The following is a 15,964-nucleotide window of genomic DNA, read 5'->3' as shown; positions in this document are numbered from 1 at the left end:
GGGTTTTGTGGGGTTGGAGAAGAGGCCTTTGGCCCATTTTTTGGAGGGTGAGAAGAAATAATTGAATGATGAGGTTTCATTTTGGTGTTTCTTTGAATTTATTGTATAAATATCTTTTTTGTTTTTATATAGGATATTTGGTATTTGTATCAGGATTCGATAAAAATTTATTTTCCTCAAATTCAAAAAGACGTCTTTTTTGGTTTTATATTTGAAGTTTGATATTTGTATTAGAGGTTCGATTAAATTTCGTTCACCTAAAAAATCCCAAAGGCATCTTTTTTGGTATTATATTTGATGTTTGGTATCTGTATTAAGGTTCGATTAAATTACATTTGCCTAAAAAATGACTCTATATTCATTGCTTGAATTCGAAATATCTAATTAAAAATGAAGATATATTTATCATGTACTACAATCCTTGATGGTTCAATATATTATGCTATGGGGCATCAAATTATTACATGTTCCTCGCACCAGTAATATGTATCAAGTAATTTTTTTCATCAAAACCAAAACAGATAGAAAAAAATTACCTAATATTTTGTCTCTATCAGAATATAAACCTGAAACCTAATTATTGTCGAACAATTTCATCAACTTGCTTTACTATCAAAAAGTAATCTAACAAAATAGGATGCAAAAAATGCCATTTTCTTTCATGATTATGGACTGATATAATCATTTAAATGGTTTTAAATTTCTTTGAAATTACTTATAAGTTTAATTAAAGGATTTAATTCATATAAATACGCTCATAATGAAAAGATTTTATACACTACGTGTGTTTTTACTTGATATAGTAGATTATTAGTTACCATCTTTATTAAATTTCCTATAAATATTGATTACAAAAATTTATATAATTTATAAATAATCTGATTCTATAAATATCTTTTGTACAATATGTTGTTTGGTTGATAAGATGTGATAGATAAAAACATCTCATAAGTTAAAATAATTTATGAAATTATTTATTTCACTTTTTATATGAAATGACTAATAAAGAAATTTTAAAACTACTTATTACTCATAATTAAATACGAAATAAAATAATGCACATTTTATTTCGAAATTATTACCTTATAGACAAAAAACTATTTTGTTTAAGGAGGTGACAAAATGATTACATCAATGTGATGGGGTCTCTTGACTATATAGAGGTTCTCCACACATGTTTATGTATTTCTCTCTCTATTAAAAGCTTCTTTAAAAGTAAAAATAAATAAATAAGCACACGACAAAAGACCAATTAGCTTAAGATTAAAAAGAATATTACCTAATCAAAGTACTTATTATGAATTTGAAAGATATTCACTTCTCTAACTTTTCATCTAAAATTTACTATAGAATGGTATATTATCTCATATTATGATTCATCGAATGTAAACTTTTTTATTTTATTTTTCATTTGATATTTGATATTTTCCGATCAAACTGTTAGCGATAGATATATTTCTAAAAAAGAATATCAAATATTATTATAAATGTATAACAATCAATTGATATAATATTCATAAAGGAAAAAAGTCCAAACAAATGAAACTATTACTATAAACATTTTAAAGAGGTTTGACCATAAGAGAATGAAATTATAACTATTGTGCACTTTTCATGAATTACTTTTAAAAGTATGAAGCTTTTGGCTAGCTAGCCTTCCCAATGTAACTAAAGCATTCACATATACAATAAATAGAATAATGAGTTTTCATCATCCACGAGACATCAAATTGTTAACCAACTAATAACTTAGGTGTGTTCGATACGACTAAAAATATCTTTCACGATGATGACGTATGTTGAAGGGAAGGAAGAATATAATCAAACATAAAATGTCACTTGAATAACTTGTGAAATTTCATTAGAAAAGTCATTTTTCTCATTTTAAAAAAAAAACTTATTTTCTTAAAATTAAATAGCATAGCAAAACAAGCAAATATATTTTGGAAGAGTGGAGGGACCAATTATTATTATGAATAAAAGAGATGATGATCAAGTCTCAACTTATTTTTATAAAGGTGCATTATTCATCTTTTTCCTTCACAATTATAGTTTTTCAATTTATTGTAGGCATGACAAGAGTTGTAAGTCCCTACAATTCAATATGGCCATAAGGGTAAAAGATGGACTCATCACTTCAGACATACATGTTTGATGTTAGTTTGACAAAACCAAATTTTAAATAAAGGGATCAAATTACACAGGAATCGATTAAACTTCATTTATTTCTGCCTGAAGTTCATGCAAAAAAAAAATAACTAAAATGGTTGGACTTGAGTCAATTTTTTTGTATCATGCCTTGCTTATAAATTTATATGATACTTTTGATTTCTTCTAATAAGGGTATGACTTTGGTTTAAAAGAATAATTTTTTTTACTTCTTTTAATCAATTTGACTTGGAATAGTGAGTTGTTTGTAATCAGATACAGAAGAAAAGAAAAAAGAATCAAAAATAGATTAATGTTTAGTCAAATCAAATATCAAATTTATCGACCCTATGTCCCTTCATATGTCATCTATATCTCTCAAGGTCTCACGTTAAAGTGTTTTTTTAGGCTGGAAAGGGGGAAAAAAAGATCCAAGTACAAAATTACTGTAATTCTATTATAAATTTTATCTCATAGAAGGTGAACTTGACAATAATAAAACTTCAAATCATTGCTTTCTACCATCTCAAATTTCATGTCATAAATATTTTCTTGTGATAAAATTTCAACCATATTCTAGATGCATCTTTAATGTCAATTAAGACTTAAAGAGGAAATGAAATTTTATTGTCTCTTATGATAGACTTTTGTAACCTTCAACCATTAGGAATTGCTAATCATTTTAACAAATGTATATAATTATAACCTAATGACAATAGAAACTAAATCATTTTCCTTTTCTCTCTAGTATATTACTTTTTTCAATTTCCCACAAGATGTTTAGCATCCAAATTAAAGCTCGACTAAATCCAAATTACAATGAAGGTAACACACTTCCAAACAAATAAGGACTTCGTATCCATGGAGACTCGAACGCAATATCTCTGGCTAAAGGATGAAGGAGTACTTACCACTCCACCGTAACCCTTTGTTGGTTGATATTACTAAAGAAACATACAATGATTGTAGCAGTCAAAGGCGTGAAAATTGTAAGTCATGCACAAAAATAATAATTAGAGAACATGGGACATATATATAGTCATATATAAGGCCCTAGTGGTTGCAATAGACTTCCAAAATAAAGTTGTCACTAGTTATTCATGTAATAAAGATGCATGAATAATTAAGTGACCTACCAGGGGACGAGATCCGTTTTATAGGAAAACAATATTTATTCACTCAATCAATAGATCCTTTAATGTATAACACTAAATCTTATGTTAGATTATTTGTCTCAAATGTCCTTAGATTATATGTTGTATGTCGATGGTTCTTTTTAGGCATAATACATAAACAGACATTCAAACTTGACCTTAGATGACAAGTTAAGGCTACATCTAAACACTCCAACTCATCACCATTATGTCTCATGGACAACCAACGTTGTGGAGACGAATTGAGGTGCCTCGTGCTTACTCGAGAGTTGGAGTTCTTGTCAGTTGAGGCCATGTTTGATTGTCTGTGTTTCTATATTATCCCTTATTGTTATGGGACAGAAGTATTTATCAAATTTAGTACTTCTAACATACACCTTAATGGACTGTACCTAGCTAAACAAAGAAGGGGAATACTAAAAGAACAGTACAATAACTGGAAAAGAGAGACTCAGAAAAGGATAAAAGAGTAACTTGTCACAAGCTGGTGGTTGAAGAAATAATTAGATTTTTTTTTTTTATCTTTTTCATATTTAAATGAATCAAACTAATTAAAAAATTCTAACACAGTACCAGATCAACCCTACATCTACTCTATAAATTACAGCTAAGGAAAGACTCATATTCTCGCGGAAACATGTTACAAGTTTTCACATAATACACTACGTGAATATGCAGTGAAATTGACGCATTCCATGCTTTTAAGTTTAAAGGCAGTGCAAATGCCCTGAACTCACCTTCGTTTCCCTACCTAAATTACAAGCAGAATTATCAGAAACCGTGTATGAACAACCATCACAATGGTTCAGCTGACAAAGACTTCCATATGTTGATTTAACGCATCACCGACTCTTTGACAAATGAACGTCCGCCAGATCTGCATGATGAAGAATGTGAAAAGGATATTAAACTTATAGGTAATACTTGAAAAGCTGAAAGTAAACTAAGATAGTGGCCTTGATTGAGCTTTGAGTCAAAACATACGAATATTCAAGATGGATGTTCATGAATCGAGCATTTTCTTTGCTTTGTGACAACGTTAGAGAGCCTTCAATAACCTGATCTTGCTCCACGTCTAAGGGTTCATAGAAGTAAACCAATGTCTGCAAATTCATGCCAAAAATGCAAAAACATGAGCGCATGCACCAATTTCACCAGAGAAAATCTGATAAATAGTATGAGATAACAATCAATCCATAATTTTGTTTCCAAACAGGATTATCATATCATTAGTTTATCAAAATATTTACGTATTCCATCTAAGAACCAATATCAAGGATTACTTAAACTAACAGGTAATCTTCTATATGAAAGAATGTCAGCAGCATTACTGTTATCAAGCACTTTTTTTTTTTGACAAGTAATGTGTATAGGGATATGCTGGCTCAAAAGCTACATCCTGAACAGAGCATTATAATGAGATAACAAAATCAATTATAGCCATGGTATTATTTACATTATCATTAGTCATGTTGCACCAAAATCTAAGCAAAAATATACATCTAGATTTAATATTGACAGTATTATCTTCGGAGTTCTCAAGAAAACATTTTCAGCTTTTAGCACAAAAAAAGGTGGCACAGAAGCTCCAAGCCTCTTACGACGATAGCAAGCATATTTCTTATGGCCTCAGAATGTATTTCCTGGTCCATCTAAGACTAGTACAGAGGAAAATGTATATTTGTCCAATTCCTAGTGTACAGATGACAAAATTGGATGCAGATTGTAATCAGTTTACTCTTTTCTAAGCCTTCCTTTCATTCCGATGAACCAAAAGCAAAGAGTAGAATACAGAGAGCACCCAATTTATTTATTTTTTTGGGGGGGGGAGTAGTTATAGAACCTGTTGCCAGTGTGTTGGGGGATCCTCTGGTGCAGTGGACAAGACAAGGGCGTCGTTAGGATTGGGACGCTTCTTTCTTTGATTGCCTTCCGTCATGTTACTGTTTGAAGGCTCAACAAATGAAGGCCGCATACCATTATTCGAAGGAAATACTGTTGGGCCAGTAAACTCCACATCAAACCAGAAAGCAAAACCATGAAAGGGTGCTGAAAAAAAATAGAATCAGGCCATACGACCATTAGAACATTAAAGAAGAAGGTACCAACACTAAAAGAAGAAAAGCATGAATCATTTCCCACCCACTATTTTTTTCTTATATAAAAAAAGAACAGATGTTATAAAAGAAACCCATGAGTTCCGTGTACAACAGACTCAGACAATGTTTATTTGGAAAGGGAGAGAGAAGTTACATCGCATCATTGACTCAAATTTAAATCTGGATGTGATGGACTCTAGCTCCTGAGTTGTCACTGTATAACAGTCCACATGCTTCACCTGCCATATAGTTAAAGGGAAATGAGTTTAAAATGAGGGAGGCTCATGAGTTCAATAATAGTGCATAAAATACGAAGAGCCAGAGGAAATAATTGAGCATAAGGCTGGGCACCGGAACGGGTTGTACCGGTACCATTCCGGTCCGTTCCGGTACCATTCCGGTTCGTTCCGGTCCGGTAGTATTCGGGACGGGATGGGATACATTGAACCGGTACACGGAACGGAACGGTACCATGATTTGGTACCGGTATACCGGTACCGGTTCATTCCGGTTCCGTTCCGGTCCGGTCCGGTACCGGTCCGATCCCGGTAAATCATTTCTAATTAAAATAAAAAATAATATTTTTGTCATTATTTACTTTTATTAGCTTTTCTTCTTTTTTTTTTATTTAATTTTTTAAACTTACAAACTTAAGTTATTTAACTTACAAGTTATAAGTATAACTTAATAACTTATAAACTTCAAAAGATTCAAATCTTTAAAACTTATAACATAACTACTTAAGCTCAAAAACTAAAAAAAAAACTTTATTAAACTTAACTTACAAACTTATATACGTAAAAATTAAAAAAAATATCTTTAAAATAAACTTAAGTAAAATTATTATAAATTTTAAAACTTAAATACTATAAACTAATATAACTTAGAAAAATAAAAAAACATTCGTATTTTCGTAATTCAAAATAACTCAAAAAAATATAATTATTTTTTGAAATAGCTATATGTGCCGTCCCGTTTATCCCATCCCGTTCCGTTCCGGTCCATTCCGGTCCGTCCCGGTTCTATCCCGGTATATAGTGGGACGGGACGGAACCGAGCCTCCATCCCGGTAGTTCCGGTCCGGTTCATCCCGGTACCGGTCAACAACCCGGTCAAACCGTCCCGTTCCGGTCCGGTTCCGGTTCGTTCCGGTCCGGTGGTCCCATTCCGGTCCGGTGCCCAGCCTTAATTATTTGAGCATAAGGCACAGAAGCCCAGGACATTCTAAATTCTAAATTCCAGATGATCTTGATATAAATATCAGTCCATACTCGAGACTCAAGAGCACCCTAAGTCTGCTAAAATAACTGTGAAGACTCAAGAGCATGATGCAATTCATAAAACATCCATACCATGAGCACAAAGCAAGATCCCTTACCTTATTCACAATCCCTAGAATCTTACATGATCCTGTAGTTCTGAAAGACATACTATTCATGCAAAAGGACAAGCCCAAACAGGAAAGGAAAAAAATATTTTTGTTTCCTCTTGAGGATTCACCACCTTAAGAATAGATGTCAATGTTTATTCCGAGCAACCAATTTTCATGAACCTATAATTGCTTCTTTAATCACTAATATTTAGTATATAGTCCTACAGCTCTGCGCTCTTCATGCTGTGTGTGACTATCCAACAGAACCTGGACAGAATGATTGAGCAACAGACTGACCCTTCTTCATACATGATTATCGATTTAGATTATGCATTTTTATTTTTCATAAAAAGGCTACGAATTGTTTCATATAGTTCCCCTTAATCAGAAGGAGTTCTATTCCAATGATCTTTTTCATCCCCTTCTCCACCAACCCTACCCCACCCCTTAGGGTGGAAATCTGAAAATAAAAAAGAAAAAGAGCCAGTACTGATACAACACCTCTGAGACTCAATCAGCAGCAATGGGAATTTCAAACTTCATATAAACTCAAGTATGTAGTCCTACTTATCCAGACTTTGGGGCAACAATCCAATGATCCCAGATTACAAACATATATCTTCAGAATCTAATAATCCAATGATCTGCATATTAACTTAAATCATATAGCTCCTTTACCAGGAAGCATCCCCTTTCCTGGATTAAGACAAAGTTGTTGTTGTCGTTTTTGACACAGAAAATAATTTGCAATTTGAAACCCAAAAATAATTGAATTTGCCGGTACTAACCACTTGTGGCCATGTCAAAACATTTTCAACAGTAATTGTCTCCACCGATGGCTCTTCAAATGCGCACTGCTTTGCTAACGGCATTATAGCAGACACTACAAAAAATGGAATTCCAACTGAAATCTAAAGAGGAAACACATACAAATATAGATAATCAAAAGCATAGGCATTTTGCAACTAAACTTTGTTTTTTAGGGTTGTTACCCCCACTCACACAGAGTTTAAGGTCCATGTGCACTATACAGCTCTCCCACAGAGATAACACTTTTTCTTTGTGTGTGATCAGTACAATAACGCCTTTCACGTTTTTACTAGATGAGGGAGGATATTAAATGAAACAGCAGTTCCAACGATAACAAATAAAGAATCAACCGTATAATCTCAAGATGATACGGTCCAACGAATTAAAATGGTGTACAAACCAGCAAGTCTGGAGACATTAAGATTTAAAACAAGTTTAACCATTGTACAAGAAAGGTCATTGAGAAGCAGTGCTATTTAATGATGAGTCCTATGTTAGTGCAAGCGATGGGTGACTAGATAATGTAGCCACTCAGTGCTATGAACTAGAATAATTTTGTTTCAATCAGAAAAGGGTGTTCTTCATCAAAATTAAGCATGTTCTTGTTGATGTGGGGATCCAAATGTGTGGCAACGACGGAGAAGAGAAAATAAACTGGAGGGTTGGACAAAGGAGTTGAGCTTTATATACAGCTCGATGAATAATGATATCATAAATCAAATCTTAAGAGTTTTCACATGTCTAACTTAATAAAGTGGCTAAACATAATAGTGATATCCTCAACCAATAAAACACAAGACAGTGGATCGAATTTGCATTCTTAAGAGAGAGCACTTCGTCAAGGTTATGATTTTGCTGGAAGAACAGCAGAGATAACCATGAGTCGTACAACAAATACTCACTGTCTATTCCATAAACGTTACGCCAGAAATCAACACTTTCACTATACCGGTCTTGATGTGTCACAGGCGCCATGTATAGCTGCAGAGAGAAGAAACAGAGATTAAAATGACGTCACTCTTTCATATCATTAAGTGGTGGAAAAGCAAAGGTCATTCATAATCATCAGACTCCGGGTCTGGATGCTTCAGACTTGTTCTAGGTGAACAATGCAGTAGGCATTAGAATTGGTTCTAAGAGCTTTTTTCATCTTAATCTAAATGAATAGATCACCATTCCTAATACATCTGCTTCATATTACTTCTTGGCACTGTAAGTATCAGCACGGGATTTCCTCTATGAGTAACATATGAAGCAAATACTAATATTGTGTATTTGCCGCATAACTACAGAATATCTGAATCTGTCACATAACTATTAAATACGTGAATCTAATTCTGATAATACAGACACACTATTCACCCAAATAAAGGATGCAAAAGAAGGATAATACACACGCACAACACACACAGAAGATAACCCCCAAATAAATTTGAAAGCACACATAAATTAGGTAATGGAGTATGACTACCGTTGCATGTGATGGAAGAATAAGACCTCCTGGTTTCAGCCAGCGGTCTCTAGCAGTGATAACACTCCCCAGCATGCTCTGCAAGGACAAGCATAATCCATGCAGTGTAAGAAACAGAAAAGTTGAGAAGTCATGGAATCCCACATAATACATTTAAAAGGTAAACCATGTGGAGACCAAACTAGATGTAGGCACGCCTAGGGGCCAGGCCAGTGCCCAGTCTTATCCCGAAAGAGAAGCAATTTTTCAATAGATGTCTATAAGAGAAGCACTGAAATGTGTCTATCTGTATGGTATTACCTCATAAAGCAGCATGTAACCCATCCATTCTGAAACTATAACGTCAACTTCTTCATCAATTTCAACATCCTGAACTAACCAAAAAGTATGATATAGTCATTAGTCACCAAACTCATATCTATATAATAACAAGAGATATATTCATCCATAATAAAGAGATTCAATTACGACAAAGTTAGAAATGAAAATATTTCCATTGATGACAACTATGAAAATGGATGTGTGGGCATACTAGAAGAGATAGAATTATGAACGAAGATGAGGGAGGAGAGGCTGAGATGGTTCGGACATGTGAAGAGGAGATGCATGGATGCCCCAATGAGGAGGTGTGAGAGGTTGGCTGTGGTGAGTATGAGAAGAGGTAGAGATGGCCAGAAGAAATATTTAGGGGAAGTGATTAGACGGGACATGACACACTTGTAGCTTACCAAGGACACAACCCTAGATAGGAGGATTTGGAGGTCGAGGATTAGCATAGAAGGTTAGTAGGTAGTCAAGCATTGTCTAGTCTCCCTTATCGGTGTCTCTATTTTTACTCTCCAACTATCTTATTTTTCAATTTCTTACTACATGTTTTCTTCTGTTTCGGTTAACATATGTTGCTAATGTACCCATCTACACATATGAATTGAATTTTAAGGATTTTCACTTCGCTCTAAGAAAAGGTAGATTTCATACAACTTATGCAAACAAAAGCATCCAAATGTCCAATGGTAATAACATCAACTCTAAGTTGCAAAAACAACGGAAGAATCAAATGTTAAGACTAGAACATACCTCGACCCGCCCATGCAAAACAATAACTTTGTCGCATAAGTTGTTTGCCTTCACAATTTCATTCGCCTGGTGAACCATAAAAAACAGTGTAAAATGAAATTCAAGTTCAATTATTTCACATAGTTCCTGTAGAAAAAAGACAGTGGAAGACATCTTAGGAATGTCCAGCTACTAGAGTGTTTCCCTCCATCTATTATGGTTTGAATAATGTTTACACATTTTTTTTTTTTGAGAAGGTAACATTTGTATTTCTATTTCCAAAAAATCAAAACCTGCCACAACATGTTACAGATTCCTAATTACAGATTAAAGAGAGTATAACAGAAGATCTTCAATCCTATGACAAAATTTACAAAAATTACAGGGATCCTAAGTCATTCATAACTGATTCTAGATCTTCCATATACTCCTGTTTACACCAAAAATGAAATAACACAAGACAATTCATCTTCATCTTCTGAATAGTGTTGCTCTTGTTCTGATGACATCTAAGGTTCCTTTCTTTCCACGTTGACCACCAAATACAAGCTGGGATGATTTTCCATCTCTCCCTATGTCCTGAGATGTTGGCATAACTACTCCATAATGTTTACACATTTTTAGTAGGAAAGGATAGACAATTGCAGGAATTTCAAAGCCTCAAAGGTTCGCTCTAAGTGGCATCAATGGAAGTAAAGAAAATTAACGTAATAGTACTTTTAGAGTGATCTAAATCAGCAGCATAAACAAGATTTTTTGTAAGTGGTATCAACATTTCTAGAAGTGAAAAAACATTCATATTTATAACTTTTGCAAACATAGAGGATCCTTGGCCCAATGGTTTTTGTTGAATCTTAAGCTAGAACAGGTGTAGCTTAACCTCATTTTTTTTGGACAAAAAGAGGCTATCTCACATATTTGCCCAAAAGAAAAGTTGAGGTTCAAACCTCCACCCTCTATTAGCCAAAGTTCAGGCTTAACCAATGGACCAGGGAGCACTCTTTATCAAGCTGTCATTTTTTTCTTATTTTATTTTTTACAGTATTAAGATATATTTTCTGTCAGAGACCAGTTTCCCAATTACTTTTTTGAGTCTCTTCTACCCTCATGCTTTCTGCCCCTCTTCCTTCACCACATCAAACTTTAATACATAACCCTAACTCCACATGCAAACCATGTCAGTCTGAGCCCTCCTTGGCCCAAGAGACTTTTTTTCCCTTTATCTTCCTCAAAACCCTAGAAAAAAATGGCAAGGCAAGCGACAACAGCAACCTAATCCCACACCATTTCATCCATATGTCTAACTAAGTTTATTTTCTTCTATCTTCTTTCTTCTCTCCATCATTTTAGTTTCAACTAATGTTCAAAGTAAACGCCAGACTTAGATCAGCTCTTTACCGTACCGACAACAACATCATGTCAAATTGACACGAATCTGGTGATGGAAAATGACGAATCAACATATCCCAGTAATATACCCCAGTTGACACAACAAAGGTGTGCAGTAACAAATATTTTGCGCCCACGAATATTTGTTTGCTTCTTTTTTTATAAGAAGAATTTGTCAGCTTGCTTATGGAATGCAATGCTCACTCATGAGCTAAAATGAGAAGTACTTTTTGATGAAGCAAATGATGAAGAAGTATTAGCGGGAGACCAAAGTAAGGTATGGCTCCATGCTTGTGTTTATAAACAATCGGCCGTTGCTTAGTCATGCATCTAAATTTTGTGAAATAAACTGAATTACAATATCAGCTAAAATGTCCTAGAATAATTCACATATCAATGTATATTCAAGCATATTTTGCAACTGAATTACCCCATTCCACGTCTGTCAAAAGCACTTTGTTTTTGCACATTAAATGCCAGTCCATTCTCTTCAAACTCATAAGTGACACCTATCACTTCGCCTATTCTCAGTTTTCCGGTAGTCCTCCCATGGGACAGTTTGTTCAGTCTATCCATGAAACTCATGTTTGTTTCATCCTACCAACATACAAAAACTGAAAAGAAATACTCTTCCCTTGAAAAGTCCTTGGCTGTACAACTACATACTACACAAATTGTCCTCATTTTGACAACTGGAAGTTCTTTAGAGAGCCTTTTTTTATAAGGCATGTAAAGATCTTTAGAGAACTTACCACCCTGTTAGACTACTGATAAACAATGAGTTAAATCGTGAGTGTTTGAAATCTTTAAGTAGTGGAACAACATCATGCACCATCATTGTCCTCTGCTGCCTCACTACAACTTCTTTACAAACTTGTCAAAAAGAAAGTTAGCTTCTTTTTTTGAAACTGGTAAATGTGTTCCTCAGCATTAAGGACATGCTGGACACCATCAAAGAGTGTTAGATAAAAAAAAAAAAACTAGAAAAGAAGATAATTCCAGAGATTTTAATAAATCTGCAAACTGATCAATATCCTCTAAACCTACTTCTTTACACCAAAAGTAGAAGGATATTATACAATTCCATTTAACTTTCTGGATGGAATTGGATCTATCTTCAGAAGTAGAAAGTTAACTTAAAGAGGGAGTATTTGAAGGTTCTGCAAGCCTTTGTAAAGGATGCAACATCATCATAAAGCACCATAATGAAGCAGTCAATTGTCGCAGAACTCATCAACCATAAGAAATGTGTGGGGAAGCATTACTCTAAGGCACATTTAGAATACAAATACTACATAGAACAAGCTTCAACAAACATCCTCTAACAGAAGGAAACAAGTACCTGGACAGCTATATCACTTGCATCAACAGCATACACCTGGGATAAAAGAACATTTGCCTAATAAGTGTTATATCTGGAACATCCAAATTAAAGGGAATACCAATTGAAGCACGCAAATAAGTTCAGATTGCATCAAGAAGAGGTCATGACTTCACTTGGTCCACTAAAAACCAGGGTAGAAAGAAAGCAAAACACATCAAAGATGTAACTTTATTGTATAGAAGAAGAAAAAACATGGATCTTCCCAAAAGCAAATGAACAATCTAAAACGCTGTCATAGTAGCAAAACCAATAGAGAGAGAATAAATGAGCCATAGCTGCTTTTGTGCAAGAAGACTGAAGAAACAATCAATCATATATTTCATCACCATGATCAAATGAATAATTCTTGGGTACCCATTCTTCTGTATTTTGATGTATAAAACTCATAATTCCTTTTTTTTGTAGATGAAAATAAAACTCATTATTCCTTAAACAATCCAGGATCACCTGTTGTTTTGGTATAAACCAAAATCTTGGATGTCTATACAGAGATACTTATTTTGGAGCATTTGATAGGAAGGAGCAAAGAATCTTATAAGGAGAAGGTTCGCCAAAACATAGATTCGACAGTTTGTTCAAACTTTAAGTTATGGAGCAAGGAAAGATATTTTTATCGTCTCTCAACTTGTGTGACTTCCAGGATGAAACTTGAAAATGGAATACAATATATAGCTGTTACGTGTTCTTACATATGCTGACTTTTACATGCTTTGGCACCACACAGGTGCCCAATAGATGGAATTTGGCACTGTTATGTACCAAGAAGAATGTGCATGCAACGAAGATAGGGGAAGTGTTGACTGCAATATAGCCCAGACGTCTACGTCACTTTAATATTCCAGTGACAAATACGGATTGTGTTGCAATATTTTTTTAAACTGGAAGGACTGTGATGCAATTTTCCACATTGACTATTCAGAACACTTCTAGTATTTAGAACATAATGTAATCTAGCAATAGCTGGGTGGATTTTTCCATTTGTTCGCATACATAAGTTCATAATATTGCCTCAAAAGTTGAAAGGAACCATGGAAATAATAACTCCACTCTGGTACTGAACTGAGATTGATGAAATTTCAGCTAAAGAGGACTTAATGATATCTTACTCGTCTTGCACCCGCTTGCGCACAAAATATAGATAGGATCCCGGTGCCACATCCAACATCAACGACAACCTAGAAAATGTAAATTTAATTATACCATAGGCATGGACGAGACTGGTTGAACTATGTAATGAAATTATTAAAAAAACACAAAAGAACCATGAAAGACTCAAGTAGAAATACAATGTGAGATTTGATAAATTTTAGAATTTCATTTGGGGCACAAAGAATTATTTAGATAGTAGACTTACTTTTCCAGCAATGAAGTTTTGATGCTGAAAAATTGCATTCCTGTAAGTGTCCGTCCGCACACGATCCTGCGAGTTCCATCCATAAATTAACATGTCCTTTGTACATCTAGATATATTTGAAAGCATAAACACAAGGGAAAAGGAAAATACAAGTTCAATTGCAAGCCAAATAATTAAATTCACCTAAATACAAGCAGTAAAATGAATTTGCAATACCTCTTATTATAAGCTCACTTCATATCATCATCATACTAAATAAAATGCAACAGAGGGATTATAAAGTTTGAATCACACTATTCAGCTCCATAGTGTTCAAGACTATAGTAATGCAAAGAAGCAACTAATTCTATGACTCCATAATTTCAGCTCCCACACGGTTACACTCTCTAAAAACTGACTTTCGCGAATGTATATGGACAAGCATACATGACAACCCAGTATACATACTAACAAATATAGCCAAATAATCCTATAACTCTGTAAGCTCAGCTACACAAAACATTACACTCTAAAATCTTAAATTCTTGCAAATGTATGTCTAACATACTAACAAGTATAGCCAAATAATCCTGTAAGCTCAGCTCCTCAAAACATTACACTCCCTACAAACTGATTCTTCCGAATGTATATAGACAAGCACACATGCCAACGCAGTCTAATATGGTATATCCACTCCGGTGGAACTCTTCCAACTCAATCATCCTATTTCAATTCATTATCGCAATGCCTACACACTCAATAGGCAAATATGTACATAATAAATACACATATTCAGTGAAGTAGATCCGTAATGTAATAAATACCTTAATCATCTCTTCATGAATGCCAACATGAGCATACGAATTAAAATATGCCGTATCGAATTCCGTACAAGGAGGTGTAGGCTTTTCCCTCTCTTCCTCATCTTCATGATGCTGCTGCCATTGAGAAACCCTAGCATCACCGTCACTACTACCACCACCTCTACGGCCACGTGACCTGCCACGGCTGCCTCTGCGTACTCTATGACCGCCTGAGATACCTCCGGTGACGGCGCCGTCGTGGTTGTACCCGTTAGTGTAACCGCCGTCTGTTGGTTGTAACATTTTTTTTTTGTTCCCACGCGAATCTCAGAGTCTCTTCGCCCAAAACTATTGGAGTAAATTTTGCATAGTGAGAAGAGAAGAGAAAGGGTTCTATTTTTGCGAAATTAGCACTTTTAGACCTTCAAATGTTGATAAATTTTAATTAAGCACATTTAACTTTCAGTTAATTAATATATATACATTTTTGAGCTATTTGAGTTTTGATTTTGACCATCAACTGACTCAAACCTACCTGTGAACACCACTATATCTAATTATGAATCTTTACAAATTCGATGATTATTAATTGTGTATTCAGTTATTAATATATTGTATTAAATTTATATTGTTATTCAATATTTGAAAGTAAGATAATGCTAGAAAAATCCTAAGTATTGTGTATTTCCCACATAAAGGACAAAAAATGCATAATTTTGTTTATTGGTGGTAAAATATGCATAGCAAATATCATAAGAACTAGAACTAGAATACATTGATAATAACAAGATCAAAAGTGAAATTATATGAGGTTTTTTATTGGGGTGTTTTCACATATAGTCACCCAAAAATAGCTTAATTATACTCCATAACTACAGTTTGCTAATTACGATTTGTAGCTACATGTTATAGGGAGGAGAGTGACTAGCAAGATTGGAGAGGGAG

At 34.2% G+C, this 15,964-nt stretch overlaps 1 protein-coding gene across 1 annotated transcript; it reads right to left on the bottom strand.

Moving 5' to 3' along the window:
* Positions 1 to 3,793: 3,793 nt before the first annotated feature.
* Positions 3,794 to 15,399, bottom strand: LOC102597483 (probable protein arginine N-methyltransferase 6). Its single transcript, XM_006360780.2, has 13 exons — positions 15,041 to 15,399; positions 14,238 to 14,303; positions 13,990 to 14,058; positions 12,842 to 12,877; positions 10,132 to 10,197; positions 9,355 to 9,423; positions 9,055 to 9,132; positions 8,486 to 8,564; positions 7,562 to 7,656; positions 5,556 to 5,640; positions 5,146 to 5,351; positions 4,287 to 4,405; positions 3,794 to 4,179 (listed from the first exon to the last, which is right to left on the bottom strand). Exons 1-13 carry the CDS (start codon positions 15,320 to 15,322, stop codon positions 4,137 to 4,139), a joined length of 1,293 nt encoding a protein of 430 aa, XP_006360842.1. The 5' UTR covers positions 15,323 to 15,399; the 3' UTR covers positions 3,794 to 4,136.
* Positions 15,400 to 15,964: the final 565 nt, after the last annotated feature.

This window comes from Solanum tuberosum, unplaced genomic scaffold, assembly GCF_000226075.1.
Source record: "Solanum tuberosum cultivar DM 1-3 516 R44 unplaced genomic scaffold, SolTub_3.0 scf00330, whole genome shotgun sequence".
Lineage (NCBI taxonomy): Eukaryota > Viridiplantae > Streptophyta > Magnoliopsida > Solanales > Solanaceae > Solanum > Solanum tuberosum.
This window is presented reverse-complemented; position numbering and strand designations above follow the sequence as displayed.